The 20,690-nt window shown below is 40.3% G+C and overlaps 1 protein-coding gene across 1 annotated transcript; it reads left to right on the top strand.

The window, feature by feature from the left end:
• The first annotated feature begins 2,086 nt into the window (after nt 1-2,086).
• Nucleotides 2,087-20,000, top strand: LOC123981978 (zyxin-like). Its single transcript, XM_046067307.1, has 3 exons — nt 2,087-2,191; nt 19,348-19,508; nt 19,706-20,000. The coding sequence occupies exons 1-3, from the start codon at nt 2,087-2,089 to the stop codon at nt 19,998-20,000; spliced, it is 561 nt and encodes a 186-aa protein (XP_045923263.1).
• Nucleotides 20,001-20,690: the final 690 nt, after the last annotated feature.

Here is a 20,690-nt window from a genome sequence, read left to right as displayed (position 1 = left end):
CTACAATTGAGCTGTTTTCAGGTAGTTCAGGAGCAGTATTTTCGGTGGGACATGGTTACTCCCTTTGAGGTGGGGTATGGGCTTTTTCACTTTGCAATCAATTACATGCACAAAAAAGAGATATAACACAATAAAGGAGAGGGACAAGGCCAAAAAGCATTATATGACCTCTTTAATATTATAATATTGTTATATGTATTTGTTCTGTAGTTGCCCCTTATCTCTGCTTTGCCTGAAGGACGAGATGTACAACTTTCTCTGCAACAAGGAATTTCAAAAAATCATATTCAATTCAACTGAGCTCAGCTGTTTTTATTCTTTTAAATACTACAGCTTTACCTATCAGGACATTAATCCTTACTGATGTTATGATGCTACATGTATGAGATTGATATTCAGATATTCTTACAATTTTCTGTTATTATCCGAGACAACGCCACATCTCGTTTCAAGCAAACAGCTCAGGAGAAAGATATATATATATATATTTAGATAAAGCGAGCAATATCTTAAGCTTTGAACATACGATATAAATAAGCAGCCTATTTTTGGAAGCCTTCTTCCTCACATCATCCTTTCAGGTGCCCTCAAACAAGAATTACTTGCGAAAGTCAAAGTTACTCTTTGACAGAAGTACAAGGTGCAATGTTCAATGTGCAAGCAAATGTCACGTTTGTTTATGAGGAAAGTAGCGGTACATCAGTGCTCTTTTGCTGCTTTTTGCTGCAGTATTTTCGTGCTGGTACTGAGGGAGCATCGTGGTGCTGCAGGGATCAAATGAAGCCCTTTTTAACAGGCATCGTGAATGGCGTATTAGTGACACTTTGTGATCACACACACCTGAGATGCAAAAGACTTGAGAGCCCTTGACGTTCTTCCCAACATTTCTCCTCAAGTGTATTGTCTACATGAGGAGACATTTAAAAGTGTTCATCCCTTAACAAAGCACAAAGTTTGAATTGAGACGGTTTCCTGGAATAAATGCACAACGTAAAACTCTGCCACAACAGTGCTGCTATTTGTCTTTAGAACAGCTGCAGTAGGCCACATCTTATCTGGTCAGTGAAGTCTTAACCTTGAGCAAGTATCACATTTTAAATTGTCACTATATTGTTAGGGTCTTTTAATTGGCTTCAAAGGCAATTAGTGGCCATGTCAACTGTAAACTTTGTAACACGATGTAAGGTTTATTACAGATTGCAGCTTGTTAACATACTATCAGTTAGATTGCAACTAAGAATGACTTCTCTCTGTTATTGCGGTCTTCTTACTAATCACTGATCATCCTGCATCAAAGAAACAAGACAAATTCATATTACCAGAGAATGTCTTGCACTGGGACAGCGAGAGAAGGGTGGGAGTCTTCAAACATACATAATCATATGCACCTGCAAACTGTCAACTGCACTTCCTGTAGATAACATTTTCCTCCTGGTAAATATGTAAATGTGTGCATTTACACAAAAACCATAAGCAGAGATTTCACATTTAATCTGCCTGAGGTATGTATATCAAATTTTGCCTCCGTGCTGTAGGTCTATCAGCAGATTAACACATGGGAAAACGAGGATTTTGAACCTCTCTTGGTATGCAAGCCTAGAAATAGCTGACATTTCAAGTGCTGTGTTTTGGTGTGAATGTGACACAATGCAATAAACCTGGGAAGGTAAATACTTTCCAAGCGCAGAAAGAAATATCTGTAAAAAGCTATTGTTTTTTTTCCTTTTCCAACACACTCTAAACTTGCTTGTTATTATTACCATGGCTGCCTGAATGCTGTTGTCATCATGTCCTCAGGCACTGAAACCACAATTCAGCCTCTAATATACACTACAGTTGACCAGCTGGCTGCAAGATTGTTAAACTCACTTTTTTGGCCAAACAAGACTGTGTTGACTCTAATCCGCCTGGCCCTTGTGTGTGCTCCTTGGCCCAAAAACTGGGTATGTTATCATTTCTCCTCAGACCACTGACTAGCTCTGCCATCCAATTGGAGCCGGATCCCTGGGCCCCACAGTGCTTCAAGTAATGCAACTAATGAGCATGAGGCGGCTTGGTAGCAGGGATCAATGTTCTGAGCTGTGTGATGGAGAACCAGCTGCCCCTGCCTGACCGGCTGCTGCCCTGCATGCACCACAGCCCTGCTGACCCCAGCACTGCTGAGACTTTCTGGGTGACACAGGGCCTACGGGTGTGGATGTTTCTATAATCACTTGTTATCTCTCCCACACCAGCACCTGAGTGGCTGATACTGTGAACCACTGTACAAACACTGCAAAAGAGCTGCGGCAGCAAACGGCGTTGGCATGAGTGTATTCAAAAGTAGCAGGTTGTAATGTCCGCACTGTTCATCTACGTGAATTAGACTGGATGTTGCTAGCCACACAGTTGTAAATGAGCCAAGCATTGTAAAGCATAGTGCAAACAGCTGCTGCCAATCAGCCAATACAAGCGTGCCTTCAGTCCTCCCGCTACGGTTCATTTCTGGTGAGCACGGCTCAGCTGAGCACAAACACACAGCACACTCCCACAGAAATAGTTGGTGTGTCCATTGTTAGCTTGCTTACAGTTGACGTCTGTGTACGTTTGGTACATTGGCTGTTTGGGTGAATAAACACTGACGGTGCAGCTGCAAAATTTGTACAAATTACACAAAGCAAGAACTTGCTTGGCTTTCTGTCTGAACAGACCTTTACATTCACATAATTCATTCCAGGAGAGTTTGGTGACTGAAATGTTAATAATTATTTATAACACCTCCAACTCCTATCCTCTGACATGCAATTCCTGTGCTCTTCTTCTATCCCCTTACAATTATCTTGTATCGATTGCATTTTTTTGTTAACCCTTACTTCTTTCCCTAGGTATTTACCACATTGATGTGATATGTGCTATTAGCTCTGACTAGTATGTATTGTCAGTTGTAGAACTTGTGCTGTATTTGATGCTCTGTTGATGCTTGTATGTTGTTCCTCAAAGGTAAGTAGGTAAAGTAAATAAATGAGTAAATGTAAATGCACCAATTGCAATTTTCTTAGCCGGGACCAACTTTTTATTTAAAGCATTTATTTATTCAGTTATAGATCTTAGAAAGAAAGAAAATCTGAATTGGTCAAAGTCTGGCCTGCTGTTTGGACTTTGACCAATTCTGATTTTCTTTCTTTCTAAGATCTATAATTGACAGCATAGACAAACATTTTTGTAACTTTCCTTTAATGGAAAATTCTCTCTTTCTTAGGATTCATTAGCACCAGCCTCACCATTTTTTAATTTTTAACTTAATTCTCCACCTTATTTTAGTGTTTACTAACAAACTACTTGAATCTGCTCTCCTTGCTTTTCCCATCAGGCACACACCTACACCACTGCCTCTCTCTGTTTCTCCCTCCCTGTATGTGTCTGCTCTGGTGACTTTCTTCTTTAAATTTCTTCACCTACGATTCCGTGTTCACAACAGCAGGTAAGCACCGTGTGGAGGCGGCTTGTTGTTAATGATGTCGCCACCTATGTGGTAGATTGTCATCTAGACTGGTGTGTTCACAGTTCACTGTTGTTTTACCTGGTCTATGCTTGCAAAATATCCTTTGTGTCTGCATCTTTTAACATAATACGAGAATGTCTCTTTCTCTGTGTTTCTCTACAAAGTGCTAAAATGGGTTGCCTGATATAATACAGTATAATACTTTGGTGACTGTTAATATATCTGGGCAGTCAGCCCAAGTAAAGTCTAACATAGCTTATTTTGACCTTGTAGTACAAATTACAAGCTTTGTGTCTTATTCATTTGCAGTGAAATCCTTTCACGCTGACGACATGTTTTAGCTTTTGTGTGGCTGTGACAATAGTGGGTGCTTGTGCCGCTGTGCACATGACAAGAACCACTGTGCGTTCACCGGTCATGCCGAACAAGCTGAAAACCAGCTGATTCCAGTCACAGGCCCGATTGATTGGTACATGGTGTATAGTGAACTTTCAAATGTCCAATCTTGCCTAATCTCATAACAGTAAAGCCAAGTGGCAAAGATGGGGACTCGAGTTTGAGACTCACACACAGTGACTACAGACTCGACTTGAGACTCGACCTCGAAAGACTACAGACTTGACTCGGACTCGAGGTGAGGGACTCGTGAACAATGTGTCGCGAACAATTTTTAGGAAACGTCTGATGAGCTTGCTGTTATTATTACCCATAACCTCTCTACGTAACAAGTAGTATCAGCTGCGCTAGGCCACACGTGAGAGAGGACAACAAACAACGGCAGCTGGTGAGCCATTCATCATAAACTTTGGCTTTAAAACTTCATACAACAAGACCCAAACAAAGAAGCGCTGAACACAAAATAGGTTACTGAACATGTTTAGCTCAGTTTGATTCTTACTTTAGCTACGACCTACGGGAGGTTAGGTCCGACTGTCGTTCGTTATGAAAAGATGAATGAGCGTTTATTTGCTTGCCAAACTTGTGGTGGTCGATTAACTTAATCATTTACGTCCCGCTGGCTGCTATCAGCGTTAATTATTATGGGTGACTGCATACAGGTTACAGGTTTATTGTTGATCATGTAACGTTGCAGTTTTATTTAGTTATAACGTTGAACGTTGAGTTGGACTCTAACTCAAAGACTTGTGAGCATCTCTGCCAAGTGGTTACAATATAGTAGACAGATTTTTTCATTTTTTCAGTCGGTCTACTAATGGGTCCATACAATCTTATCAGTTATAAAGCTACTAACAGCAGATACCAGCCTGCTGAAACTCTGAGTGCCGGTCAAAATAACACTATCTTATAACCTAACGTTTGGTGTCAGCCTTTAGTTTATTAGCACTTATATAGCACTAATGCCTGGTGCACACTAAAGGATTTTATCTTCCATCCATCCATCCATCCATTGTCAACCGCTTATCCTGCGTACAGGGTCGCGGGCGAAAGGCGGGGTACACCCGGACAGGTCGCCAGTACAGATTTAACTAATATGTAATATATTTATTATTAGAGTGCACAGGCAATTCAGTCAAGACTCAGGACTACACACTTGGCTTTTGCTGAACGACTCCAGAGTGGCAATTCCACTTGGGATCTCACAGAAACTCGCATGATCAAATGTGACTACAGAAATTAACAAATATGGAGGAAGACAGCTAGTTACACGTGTGTGTGCTTTGTTTTGCACAGAACACCAATGGAAGAGAATAAATGGATGGATGGACTTGTGGCTAAGAAGACAGAATCGGCGTGGTTTATACATTTTATCACGTGAGCAAGTACACAACATGCTAGTGATGCTAATTTTAATATTTTAACAAAATAAACATAACTTTCTACGGCTGAAATATGTTTTTTCTTATGTCGTGAGTAGGTTATTGTGTGGTCCTCTCTGATATGCTGAAATAAAAACATAGTAACTTAATAATCCAGCATTTATGGTCTTGAGAGGATTCTCCTTATGGTTGTTTACAAGTGATGTCTTCAAAAATCAATAACGCATTAAATATGAAAACCTTATTTGCTCATTTCTTTTGACGTTTCTGACACAGTCTACAAAAGCCTTTATATGAAAGAAAAACATGTGGAAACAATGTGACCTTGGAATAAATATAGTTGATACAGTTTTCCTCATAGTTGCATCATTTTTAGAGTATATTGCACAAAACAAATAACTGACTTTGAACACAGTTTGAAACCATAAGCCAACAATTTGTCACACCCCAATGTGGCCACTTGCATCAGGGCCAATTTCAGAATGGATTAAGGATCTTTAAGTGCCTCTCAAAAACAGATTGTGATTTCACTGTGTAACGCTGCTGAGTCATCGAGCAGTTCAAGCGGCGCACAGAAGTGGGTGGATGTGCGCTCCATGAGTGGACTCTCACATGGAAATGAGAGCGCAAGCGAGTGAAGCTTGAAACATTGTGGAGTGATAATTGGGCTGTCAGGTCACCTTTGTTCACGACATTTGTTTAATTGTGTAATATGGTGTGCTTTAACATTTCATGGCTGCGTTGGTCAGATGTTACTCATCACAGCACATTGATCATTAGGGGAATTACAAGAGTTGATAACAGATCTGAACACACTGAATATGTTCAACTAGAAAGTGCCAATTTGTTGTTTATTATGAAATGACTTACCTAAAAACTCAAAATACAGATAGAGCATTTTGGCATCTTTTAGCTCTTTGTTAACCCACAATAAACCAGCCTTGCATGAAATAACAGACAAAGTTAATGAATAGCTGGTGAACACAGCGGAGCATTCAGCAGCTAAAAGAGACAGATTTATCCCTCTTGAGTTGGTAGAGGCCAAAACAGAGCCAAAAGGACAGTGAATATTGAGATTCATCGGGTCAACGAAAACATGGCTCCAAATAAATGCTAATGTTGCTCCATGTCAGCTAATAGGCACTTGTTTGCTGTTTGTTAACCCACGTGTTAATCCAATATCTATCTACAATATTTTTTTATGAAATTACTCTACAAAAGAACATATACAAATGATCAAAACTGGATCTATTGTTTTCTTTTAAAAAGCTCGGAAAACAGGGCAAGGTGAATTTCTTTCCTTTAATTTCTCTTTAGATTTATTAGAGAGCTGATAAAGAAAGAATAGGTGAAGGAATGACGAGTAGGCAATTAACACCTCAATTCTGTAAGTCTGAATCAGTGCCTATTAATTAAAATTTTACTTTGTCTGGAAAGGTCACATCTGTTTGCAAATGTGTTATAAAGCTCAGAAAACCAGGCTAACACATCCCTAGATTTGGGTTCAAATACATGCAAATACAGCAAAACTACAAGCAAAAACAACACTAATTTTCCGCCTCACATTTTGTTTCCCCACTCCTCAAACGTGTCAGAGATAGACACATCCAAGAGATCATTAGATCATGAGAGAAAGGCATGATGTATCGATGTTGTCGTTGTTAGTAGTCATGAGCTTTGCTGTGGATATAAAGGTCTGAAAATCTGCTCATGTAAGTTATGAGAAGTGTTATTCTGTATTTTTGGACTTTCTGTGATATCATTCAAAGATGTATGTACTGAATTCTGGATCTGGATTATAATCATTTGCGTTGTCTTGTAAAACTATGATGGACATACACTATGTGTATAACAAAATACTTATTACACCATAACCTAGTTTAATTTTTGTGCCACAGAACAATTTTTCCCAAGAAAAGCAAAATGTTTGAGTAATTAAGGTTAACAATTACAAATACCAATACAAAACATTCCCTGCAAATAAGGATAAGGCAACCAAACTTTGTGCTGGGTGAATACATAAATAAGAGTAGACACTTCATTTACATACTGTAGGTTGAAAAGGTCACAACTACTTGTTTTCCTTCAGCCACCTGTCCTAGATTTATATCTGTCAGAGGTTTAAAGGGATGACAAATATAAATGAGTTTAGACATCAGTTCACATGAAACAATATGTATCTAGAAAGTGTCCTACAGTGTGGTAAACAGCCATGTTAGTTGACATTTCCCATCCATTGATTCCCATCATTGGTTCAACCTTTCGGAGTGCTTTGGTCTGACCTACACGGGCTCCGCAGAGAGGCACAATGCCACTGAGACTCGCATAAAGTGGCCTTCTATCGATCAGCCCTCGCCTAAAAATAAAGCCAGGCCCCTGCAATGACAGAGAGGCAAGCAAAAAGCCAGTGTCTGCTAATCAGTGGTGACCTAGAATTTTATGCCCTGAATCGATACATCATGCCTTTCTCTTATGATCTAAATGATCTCTTGGATGTGTCTGACACGCTTGAGGAGTGGGGAAACATAATGTGAGGTGCAAAATTTGTGTTGTTTTTGCCTGTAGTTTTGCTGCATTTGCAGATAAATTGTTAATTTTTTCGCAGTTGAACCCAAATTTAGGGATGTGTTAGCCTCATTTTCTGAGCTTTATAACATGTTTGCAAGCAGATGTGACCTTTCCAGGTAAAATAAAATTTTAATAGGCACTAAGTCAGATTTACAGATTTGAGGTGTTAATTGCCTACTCGTCATTCTTTGGCCAATTCTATCTTTATCTGCTCTTCAATAAATCTCTTTTTACATTCCCTCTCATTTTCCTTTTTTTTCTCCCCAGCTTCTTCTCTGTCCTTCTCCACCTCTGTCTCTTTCTCTCTCCCCTGCATCGCGCAACAGGAGCCCTGCTTGCTCGAGGCTATGTGCTATCTTCCCATATTTCTCTCTGGTGAATATTTTATCTCGCCTTTCAAGTATAATTTTCATACCGAAAGAGGGCCTGTGTCCCGCGGTGTTTTTTACCAGCCCTCTTCTTTGTGAAACATCTTTGTTTTAGATGAGGTGACAATGTGTTTGCACATTTCAGGAGGGCTTTTGATCAGAGAATGCAGATCAGGGTTATGAATTTTTATCAACAGGGGCTCATGAAAAAGGCATGAAGCCAAACTGTGGTCATCAGGCATAGAGCCACAAGCTTATATTTAAATGTTGTCCATATTTACTGTGGCCTTTGTCGCCCTACAGATAGACCACTGAAGGACAACTCATTATTTCTTCCTCCATTTCCATCTTTCTCTTTCCATCTTCCTCCGTTCCCGTTTCTCCGCGTCATTCCCCAGAGTGACGGTGATTTAAACTGTCACAGTCAGACATTTCAAGGCCCAAAGTTTTCAACTTACTGAATCACATTTAGGATCAGCTGATCCACTTGTTTGCATTTGACCAATTCATATCCTCAGGCTGCTTTTCCTGAATGCACGATGGTAATAGTCCAATTCTTTTTGTGCAAGATATCAAGGGGTTGGAATGGCAAAAAGAGATGGTGAAATATGCTAACGTCAGTGATTATGGAATAATGGGTAAAGGGAAAGGAAGGGGACAAAATCTCAAGAGCAATCTATAGCGTATTCATAGTTATATTTAAATCAATATATGTGTTTATTCACCAATGTTTTATTCATTGGGCACATTTTCTATGGAAGAGAGAATAAGCAATAACTTGCGTTTGCAGTGCTTTGGCCTGTGCATTAATTCAGTTTGAAAATAGACTGTATGTGTTTGTGTGAGCGTATTTGAGTGCATGTCCATGTTCATCCCACCATGAATACACGCTGGGATTGATGTGTGTCAGTAGTGCAACCCTCACATACTACCAGCTTCTGATCAAACATTAGTGGTCATTGGATCCCAGAACTTCAGCTTATATTAGGATTACCCATCAAGCTTTAAATGCACAATGTGTACGATATGGGCTGAATTTTACAGTAAAAAATTACCTTATCAACCGAATGTAAAGAAGTAACAGTTCTGATGATATGTTAGAGATGTCAGTATGTTATGTTGCAGAGATATCTGCTGAAGCATGCTAACCCGCTAGATGCAGCCTGTTCTGTGTTGCATTACCATTTAAGCCTCAAGAGGCTGTAGGGTCCAGTCTGCCCTCACTCGAACGCGGTGGCTGCAGCTCTTGCAAGTGACCTTTATCACCATCCCAACCACCCAGACCTGGCAAGAAACCATATTCCATGACAAAGAAAGGAAGCAATATAAAAACCAAACAAGAGTAAATATCGGCGTGGCTTTCCACCACTGAAGACAGCTCTTTGTGAGTAAAGAGACGATTCTGATTCATTCTTTATTTCAAACATGTAAAATAAAACAAATAAATAAAATAGCGGTTAAAATAACAGATGAATAACAAAACAAAACCTCCATAATTTCCAGTGCTTAAGGCCTCTATTTACATGTGCGAAAAGGAGTAGGAAGAATTAAAACCAATGTAATCCTACCACTTTAACTGGTAACGTTTAGACACATAATCTAATATTTAGAGAAACATATCTTTAGTGCAACTAATGACAAAACAAACCATACCAGAAAATATTCCAAATGGCATCGATATATGGTTTTGATGTAGGGCTGCAGCTAACGATGATTTTAGTATTCGAAGCTTTGATAGATTATTTCAAGGATTCATCGATTAAGAAGTACTTTTGCTTGGCGGCGGTGCAGCTCCCCGACACCCAGTTAACTCGTGAGTGCGAGGTTACAAGTCACGGCCCAAAAAGGAGAACAACAAACGCACGTGTGCACATTTTCAGCTGAGGTCTGCGGCTTACTTTGGCTAGCCTTCAACTCAACAATCAATCATGATTTCAGTTAAATGCTACAGTTGCTGTTACCTTGTCTGTGGTCCACTAGCAGAACACTGGCTGCTTTTTGTTCAGCTGCCAGTGGACGGACGGTAACATTACAGAGTTGTTGTTTTCTTTAGCTTGAAATAATCCCATACTTTGGACACTTTCTTCTTTGTCCCTTGCTGTTTTCTCTCTCCTCCCTCCAACAGCTCCATTATAATCACGTCGTGTTCTCAGTATAAGCGCGATGTGCGACAGTAATAAATGTCTGTGCGAAACACTGTGCTGTATAGTTAAATGGATTAAAGAAGCATCGATGCAAAGAATTTGTGTCGATGTATTTTATTAATCGATTTTATCGATTTAATCGATGAATCGTTTCAGCCCTATTTTGATGTGGTCGTTTCTTGCTACTATGCTCATGCTAAAACAAAACTAAGCAAGCTATATGTATATAAGTTTCAGCAGACTGGTCAGACTTTGTATGTTCTTGCCAACTTAAAAAAATGTCGGTTGGTTCACCATATTGTAACCACTTTTTCTGCGGACATTGCAGGGGGGGGGGGGGCGAAAGAGGTCAAATGCTGCTCCCCATTACACCTCACCAGCACGACCTCTAAAGGGAGAAGAGAGATAAAGCAAAAGGGTCAGAGGAAGAGAGGAAGAGTCAGAAACAGTAATGATGACAGTCACAGAAGCAGTGACATAAATACGATTTGGGTAAAAACAAGCTGAGACATAAATCATTTAGTTTCCCACCACTCCAAGAACTAATAAATCACCCATTCAGCTTCCTGTGGAGTGGCTAGCCAAGACACCAGATCTGGGTTGGGATTCAGCAGAGACCAAATCTGGGTTAGCGATTGATTTAAAAATGCTGAAACCACTGGAAATGGGCCTTTGATAGAATCACATGTTCAGCATTTACTGTTGGGAAAGTGGGATACACACGCTGTCTTGCCATAAGCTGAGAAGGACCATCTGAAATTCGTCCTCAAAATGTGTTTGTTTGTTTTTTTGATAATTTACTAAGGACTTTGGTACAGCACAGTACATACTCATTAAAACTTGTGTACTTGTTTACTTCCTTATTGTTTGGTATCCCACAGACCCCACCACTATATGTGAAAAAAGTACCAACAATTACAAACAGTACTTGTGTATCAAAAGTACTCGTACATATGCTCAAATTCATGAGGGAGAAGAATCTGACAGAGACAGAAACAACATTAACTGCATTTAGCCAACGTAATACATGCGCGTTAGCACGCCAGCCACTTTTCAATAACTACTTTTTTTTTTATCTTTCACCGAAGGCTCAGCAATGTGAGTTACTATATTGGATGATAACAAAATGGTTAGTGAGCTAGACTGAATATTTAATGAGATTGTTGCCACACTTTATAACAGTTAGACTGCAGTAAGTAACATTACTGTAGTGGATGGGTAGTGTTGTTGTCCTGTGCCATTTTTTGCATTATTGTATATTATGTGGGTCACATAAGTTAGAGCGACTGAGACAGATAAAGAAGATGTGTACCTGAGTATCTATCTAAAATGACAATAAATTGAGCGTTACGAAGCAAACAACAGCAAATCTGCAACCAACGATAGCTGGCTGCCCCTGCATTGCATCATAGGCTAGTATAAACAAATCGCTCCACATCTGCTTTATACCGTTACATCCTTTCTTACAGACTAAAACAACACTTTGACATAAAACCAGTGGTACACAGGATAGTAATGTGGATCACGTTAGCTGGTGAAGTAATGTGGAAAGACACAATTACAATTATAGTATTTGCACAGGACAACGTTAGTAACTGGTCACCGTTAGCCGGTGAGCTAATGTTATCTAACCTGAGCCAACTGAAGCTCAAAATCACATTATGTTTCACATGCTTTGCAGTAATGTTTACCTGTCCAATAGGATTAAAGCCAACTCTGTCAGTTTTGTCAGTTTCAAAACAAAGCGGAGGTCTCTCTGTAACTCAAACCTTTCTGATGTTAACTGTGTTTTCACCCGACACCGATTTGATTCTCATTTGGCCTGACGGGCTTCAGCACATAAAACTTTGTTGCTGGAGTTTGTGTTGGTTGTGTTGTGCGAGGAGCTGGTTGTACAGTTTATATTTTATATTAGTGGACTGCATTTCGTTAGCTGTTGTCGCTGTAGTAGGCAAGAGGCATGGGACCAACATCCCTAATAAATCCTAAATGTGCGTCCCATGTACTGTCCAGTAGTCACCCTGTCATGTAGCCTTCATATTTAGTGAAGTCATATGAATGGATGCCATCAGTACCTATGTAAGAAGTGCTGAAAACAAACAGCAGTGGCTCCACACGGACACGCAAAGATTACAGCTGATATCTGCTAAAACCTGCTGCTTGACTTGACACAAATCCAATCTCTGGGCAGTTCTATAACTGTGAGCATACACTGAAGTCATCAATCCACCCCGCGGAGCGGCCAGCCCACGCCTGACGTTCCCTGGACACAGTGTAGAACCGGCCAGTACCAGCAATGACAGATGGGCGCTGAGATACCAGAGGCCTGCGTGACAGTCACTTTTTACCCACAGACAGTGTGTGGTGACAGCAATGAGCCACCTATAAAGCATAGGGGAGGGGAAGGGGGAGGGGGAGGAGAAGAGGGAAGGATCTGTGAAAAGAATGATGGGTAGGCGATACAGTGCTAGGCAATAGGCCTATGATTCAGCCAGGGGTATCAGCCATGTAAGTCACAGACAGAAGCTTTATACAGAGGAGAGGCGTATCATGACATGATGACTCATAATTGGCACCATTTGCAATTCTGACGCCATTTAACCATCTTTTCATAAAGATTAAGTCTGACCCGCCGTTTACTGCTCAAGCATCAGAGATGGAAAGGTCTTCAAATCTTTAACTCAAAGTCATGCATGGTGCCAAAGCACTCACAGGGTAGTATATCTCACATGCTACGTGTATAAGCCTGCCATTGGCCGACTATTTCAGTCGGAATTCTCCGCCCCTTTCGCTATCTTCTGACGCTGTTTTGCAAATACACCACTGCTGCATCCTGGGCTGTGATTGGATTAAAAAATAGAAAGAATTTAAATTTTTTTTAATTGGTCTATGTGAGAATACTCACAAGGAAATCATATGAGAGGTGACTACAATGGAAAAGTACTAATGTTGTCCAATGAAGATACATACAGTACATGAATGGACACACACACACACACACACACACACACACATAGCATCTAGTACATGATTGATATATATATATATATATACTTTACATCTGTGGATCTGTTGACCATTCTAAAAAACCAAACAACAAAAAGAAAAAATACTATGGTTGGACTCATTCTCTAAACCCCCAAAAACATGTGTTTCACACAGAAACAGCCTAAACTATGTGGTGAATTGGTAGATGGCTCATATTCCTAGTTTTGTAATGACAGATTTAAGTGAACAGCAGGCTTACACACAAACCTCTTGACTATTTAGCTTTACTTTGATATATTCTTCTGTTTGGTGTTGGGAGGTATATGACAGCAGTTCCCTGATGTTTTTCATAGTGTCATTGTTTATGAAGTATGCATTTTTTTGTAGGATTTAAATGTGTTTCCCTTTCATTTGTCTCTTACTTGTATTCTTTGTCTTCTGTCTTTGTAGTCAAGCCATGCTATAGGACTACAATACCCTTGAGACCCTTGAACAGGGAGACACAGTTTTGCATTGGAGCTAATTACTGGATTGCTGGAGTGGAGCATTATGTTTGTATTCCTGGTGAAAGACTTAGTGGGTAAAAAACTAGAGTAATGTGAAGACTACAAAATTAATATTTGATATTTCCCTGAGTCTCCCTTCCTCTAAACTACTGACTTCAACTACCACACAGAGTTGTGCCATCTTCAGAAGTTTTCTGATGACTCTGCTTTGGTTGGATGTATTAGCAAGGGTGACAAGACTGAGTTGTGCGCTGTCGTGGGTAACTTGGTCACATGGTGTGAAGAAAAACCATCTAAAGCTCAGCGTTACAAAGACAAAGCTGGTTGTGTATCTAAGGAGATCCAAAGCACCACTGACCCCTGTTTCCATCCAGGGGGTCAGTGTGGACACTGGAGCATTACAGGTACCTGGGAGTGCACATGGACAATAAACTGGACTGGGTCAAGAACACTCAAACAGGACGGGCCAGAGCCATCTCTATTTTCTGAGAAGGCTAAGGTCCTTTAACATCTGCCGGACTATGCTAAGGATGTTTTATGAGTCTGTGGTGGCCAGTGCTATCCTGTTTGCTGTTGCATGCTGGGGCAGCAGGTTGAGGCTAACAGACTCGACAAACTGATCCGCATGGCCAGTGACATGATAGTGATAGTGGGGGTGGAGCTGGACTCTCTGTCGGTGGTGTCAGAGAGGAGGATGCTGTCCAAGCTACATGTCATCTTGGAAAATGTCTCCCACCCACTCCATGACGTGCACTTTCAGCGCAAGACTTATTCCCCCAAAATGCACCACAGAGCGCCACAGGGAGTCATTCCTGCCTGTGGCCATCAAACTTTATAACTCCTCCCTCAAAGTGGCTGACACACCCTTAGCTAGTTGCGTATTAGACTGGACCATCTAGTGCAATCCTTCACATTCTGTTCAATATTATCTGTTTTAATTTTCAATATGTAATAGTCTCTGCTTCAATTCTGATTCTATTTATTTACTACTATGTTCACCATTAAAATTCTGTTAATAATGTAAATTTTGTACATATACATCATTTATATTTTTTATTTATATTTTATATTTTTACTTTTTATATTTATATATTTCTTTACTTACCAACTTTCTATTATTATTTCTATTCCTTTTTGCCCTGATCTGCAATGTGTGTAACTGTGACACAAGAATTTCCCCTCCCCTGTTTCTGATTCTGATTAAGTGAAATGTGTCACAAAATGGAAATACTGGAGTGAGGATCCAGTTCCTCAGGACTTCCATGAATTAATTATGTTACCCACCTCCCAATCCTAAACGAATCTGCAATATAAGTCAATCCCAAAAGCCTTCACAGCATGCTGCTTATTTTGTAATGAGTTGCTGAAACCTGCTGTTAATAATATGAGAATGAAAATTATTTTAATGAGATTAATTGATTTGTGAACCCTTTCTCTGTTGCTGCCTACACAACACTATTGTGCAAAATAAATATAGAACGTTGTCAGGCCACATAGGAACATAAAATTAATTATATACTTTATTCATTACAGTCTGAGCATGGACATCCTTTGGGTGCTTTTGGGGTTTAATAAAAGTGTCCACTGACTCTGAAAAAATATGCTTTAAGATGAATGAGGAAAAATACAGGAAGTGCAGTGCCTCCTAACTCTGCTATTGCAGATTTTTCACATTCCCAAGTGTCAGCATATTCACAGTCTTAACTCTATCTGCGTGTTTTATTGCTACAAAAGCTAGAACAGATCTGTGATAGCTTAGCATTACACCCATTGAATGATTTCACAGCTCACTGATTAATTTGGTCCAGTGAATAACACCACGGTATGTGCAGTAGTGCCAATAAAATTCCTGCTGAGGCACACAATTCAACATTAGAGAGGCCGACAAAGTGGATACAGAAGTCACACTATAGCTATTTCCCGTGTGTGTGTGTGTGTGTGTGTGTTGTGACAAAAACCCAGAGGGAGGGAGAGTGTAGTATCCTGCTATGATCACAGAAGTGTCATAACACGACTGCTGCCAATGAGTCATTATTCGCATAACAAGCTAACATGGAGACCTTCTGATCATGTGCTGTTAGGGATTTCAGTGAGAGAGCAGGGCGTACGGCAGCGGCGGTTAGAGAGCGCTTGTTAGTCGAGAAAACAACACTTCATTATCACTGGCTGAGACCACAGCCCAGACACTGCAGTATTTGACACCGCAGCCATCATCGTTCATCTCTCAGAGGCATACTGATGTCTGAATTTCTGAATTCAGAGCAGCAGATATATTGGAGGGGGAGATGTCTCCACTTCAAGTTTGACTAAAAGCTGGGCAGTTTACCAGGGCTGCTGCTTCAAGTCTTTCCATCATCAACATTTCCTCCGTTTTGACAAGACGCCGTCTAAAACCAGACAAAAGCTTCACTAGCTGTTTGTCTTTGTCAGCTGAGTTACGAGGTGCAGTTTTTCAGCTCATGGAGAATTGACCATTTTAAAATGCCTACTACCATTGGAACTCTCACTGGAACTCAGCAGTTTTCTAAGTTTCAGTTCAAAATATGTACAATTCCCATGAAAAGTGCAGTGTTATAGTGGCTATTATCAATATTTTTATTTTTACACAACTGCATGAGAAAGTTGCCACTCGCTGTGATGAGCCCACAGAGAATTATCCTCTAACTCTACAGTTTCTCTCAGCTCTAAGCATGTTAGTATCTTTCAGCTCATCGTTTTGATATTTCGGTTCGCCTGCTGTACTGGTTTTCAGTCTCACCTCCATCAGAGCCTCGTTTTTACAAACCCACTGCGCACTACATGCCCAGAACCAAACAGCAGTTAGTATGCGGAGGTTGATGTAGAGCTAAACAGAGCTTAAAGAAGCATGCATGTTGGACTTGCATTCATCAGGAGGACACAAGCGCCACTCCAAATGAATGCTAATGTTGCTTTGTGTCTTCTGGAACAACTTGGTGATAATAAGTCAGTGTTGTATTCTGAGTTGTTTCCAAAAAATAATTTATTCGATATTTAAATAAGATGTGCTGTTATTATTTAGCAGAGGTAGTGAATCTAGACACCCCATTTTGTGCTGCATGTGCACTGAATTAAAGACTCTTTAAAGAATTAAAGACTCTAATTATCTTTAAAAAAAAAAAAAAAGAATACTCACTAAAAGGAATTGTCTAGTAATAAGGCAGTTGTCAAACCCCCAAGTTTTGGATACCACTTTTATTGTTACTTCAGATCCTTTTACTGCATACAATTCAACCGACATTTCAACTTCTTATTTACAATACATCAACTTATTTTTGTACAGTACTGTGCAAAGGTTTTAGGCAGGTGTGGAAAATTTAAAAATAGACATGTTAAGAGATTTATCAATTAACAAAATACAAAGTGAGTAAACAGTAGAAAAATATAAGTCAAATCAATATTTGGTGTGACTGCATATTCTGATTCTGCTTCAGCTGCTCCATTTATTTTCAGCATTTCAAGCAAAAAAAAAAACATTATCCTTCAAGGATCACACACATTTTCTTCAGAAAATAGTGTAGTTTGTATTAATTACTTTATAAACGTTGATTAATTATTTATACTTACATACTTATCCTACAATTCAGGAGCTGCATTAATAAAAATATGCTGTGATTAAGTGAAGAAGCTCAGGTTGGTGTGTCTACAGGGGTGAGACAGTGGATAAGACACATGCCTCTGATGTGGGAGACCCGGGATTGATTCCCACTGTGACACATCCACCAATGTGTCCCTAAGCAAGACACTTAACCCCTAGTTGCTCCAGAGGTGTGCAACCTCTGATACAGCAATTGCAAGTTGCTTTGGATAAAAGTGTCAGCTATATGACTGATTCATTTATTCATACAGAGCATCAGGTCCAAGCAGCATTTATTGACAAACCTCCGAAATAAGCAAGGTAGAAGCAGCAAGTTTAGTTAGAAAGGGATATAGACAGTGTAGTAATCTTATTATGTCCAAATTATTGATGATTCATAAAGCAGAAACCAATGCTTTTATCAAATCTTGAATTGATAAATTCATTTGTATAAATGCAAAAACTCTACATTATATTCCTCAATGTAAAGTCATAACATGCTTCGCTTTTTACTCTAAGTTATAATAAACAATGTATTAAAAGATATGGCCTTAAGAGCACTCTAGTGCTGACCCAGGATGAAACGACCGATTCTGTACATCAATGCTGAAGATGTGTTTTGCTTGATATGCAATACGTCAGCAGCAGGACTGATGCTTGCCAACATGAGTAGTTTAGCCAGGTCATCGAGTTGAAGGTTATCACTATTCAGTGTGCTGCCTAAAGTGCCTGCAGTCGTGAGATTAAAATAAACACGGAGTTATTCAAATGTACGTTCCCCAACTTTAAAATGGGATCAGAAAGTGTCACTCAGTGTAACCATTTAATCTTTGATCCCCTTGAGATTCAGACTCTAATTTTAATAACTGTTTATTCACATGCAAAAAAGATGGTGTCTCTTCTGCATGCTAATAGGCAAAGAAAAGCAACTTTTCAGATTCATTCTGATATCAGACACCGCTGACAGAAGCCAAAGAGAGAGGAGGTAATGAATTAGAGAGAGAGCGCTGGTTTGTGTGTGTGCACATGTTTCTATCTGCACATGTGCATCGTGAGTCTGTGTGGGTTCATTTAAATACAATTTGTGATAAGCATTTTCAGGTTAAAGAAGACAAGGTTGTTTCAGTATGTGTAGCAGGAAGCAGTATGGGGGATTGTCAGTATAAAGAAAATCCACGGTAGCATAAAGTGGACGTGTCACCTACAATAAACCGAAGAGAAGTCTCAGGTGCTCAGGTTGGTTGTACCCATGTGAATAAGAAAGTTAAGGTGCTTTCTGATACCTGCAAAGACCATGAAAATGGACAATTTTGTTTGTGCCACATTCATTTTAGGAAGTCATAAATCGTATTAAGGTTTCTGAAAACCCTTCCATTTTCCATCTACAGTGGCAAGGCAAACCATATAACATAACCATATAAATATATATGTGTGTGTGTGTGTATGTGTGTGTGTGTGTATTTATATATGCAGTGTGTGTTTGTGTGTACTTTATCCATATATATCTTTTATTTGGCACTATAACTTTGCAGTCTGTAATGCATTGGATTTATAAATCTTACCAATTGTTCATGTGTCAGTGAAAAACCAAAGGGTGTGAAGAAACCTAAGTGTGTGTTCTTGTGTTATATGTGGTTCGCCTTGACCAGATATTATTAAATATAACATTTTGTGTTGCGGTGGCAGCCCGGCTGATGGCAAGTGCCCTGTTTTTCTTTTCCTCCTTTGCATCCCGGTTTCTCCTATGTCTCCTCCTCTCTCCCTCTGTGTGCTCTCTCCCTCTCCGGAGACCGGCTGGCTATCCACACCTGCGTCTCATCAACCTTCATCTCCGAACGCAGCACCTGCCAGCTATCAGCCTCATCTCGACCAGTATTTCTACCCCGGCTCTCCACTCCGTCCTCGCTTGATCGTCGTAGCTCCAGACTTGGTCCACTCACCTCTGCCTCCCCGTTCGGCCAGCCGGGCTCGCCTACCCGCCTTCCCCTCTCACCGCCTCGGTCTCCAGCCCCCCTCGGCCCTCTCGCCTGAACCTCTCCTGCTCCGCCAGCTCCTCGGTCCCCCACACCCACGTCTGCCGGTGCCCATCTTCCCCTCTTTTTCCAGCCCCTCTACATCCCCTTTTCCCCTCAATAAACCTCTTTAGAAACCTGAAGCGTTGCTCCTTACCCGGTGCCACTTCACCTTTCAAGCTCACACGTATTCAGCATCTTTTCTATTTCCCTGTGCTTTGTCTCCGCTGTGTCTGACCCTGTTTTTCTTTCTGTATCTCCCCAGGTTCACTCACCCTCTTCCTCAGCCAAGTCAGCTGTGCTCGTTCACCTGCCCTCTCCCCACGGCGTCCTCCCAGTTCTCCCGTGCGTCCTCTCTTCCCCAGCCTCCCCATTTTTCCCCGGCTCTCTTGTCTCAGTCTCCTCGGTTCCCCGTACCTGTGTTTCCCCGGAATCCACCTCCCCCTCAACTCCAGTCCCTCAACCCCATTTTTCCCCAAATAAAACCTGTTAATCCCCAGAGTTGCGTTTGGGTCCACTCTGTCCCCACACTTCACAACATTTTGCACACAAATTTGTAGTTTTTTTTCTCACTGACACCTCCCAGGCTCTCTACATTAACTTTGAGTTTTAAATTTGGGTTTTAGCAATACAAAAGCTAGCTACAGCTGATAGCCAACAATGAGAGAACACAAAACAAAAGCAGCTTTTGCTCACTTCTGTATATAATATATAAAACTTAACATGGCTCTTCGGGGGTTCAAAGGGAACTGTAAACTGTGTGGTAAAGAACTGAACTCCGCCAGAAGTCACTGTGAAAGGCTGGAGCACTAAAAGCTAAAAATGGAGCTCACACAGGAGTTTTCATATGTCTGTAAGTATTGATGTGACAATTTAAGTTGTTAAGTTACCTAAAAACAGCAATGCTCAAATAATCAAAAAATCAAATACCATATTTCTAGGGAAACGAGCTGTTGTTGACCTTATAGCTACTAGCAGGCTAAACTTGCATTGGTTTGGCTAGCATAGCCAGCCAAATAATTTGCATAACATTAATCACTTTAGAAATGACACCATATTTATCAAATCACATTTGTTTTCAAGTTACATACATTTCAATACAATAAGTTTTGTAATAGTGTGATTTTTTGTTACAATATATATGCAATATTTTATTTTAGTAGTTATTGTAGTATAGTACTGTTACAGGAGCAGGTATCCGAGGTGTTTACCAGGGTAGCCCACGGAGAAAGTGATGTTGCAGGGTGTTT

The sequence above is a fragment of the Micropterus dolomieu genome, linkage group LG01, assembly GCF_021292245.1.
Source record: "Micropterus dolomieu isolate WLL.071019.BEF.003 ecotype Adirondacks linkage group LG01, ASM2129224v1, whole genome shotgun sequence".
Classification (NCBI taxonomy): Eukaryota; Metazoa; Chordata; class Actinopteri; order Centrarchiformes; family Centrarchidae; genus Micropterus; species Micropterus dolomieu.
This window is presented reverse-complemented; position numbering and strand designations above follow the sequence as displayed.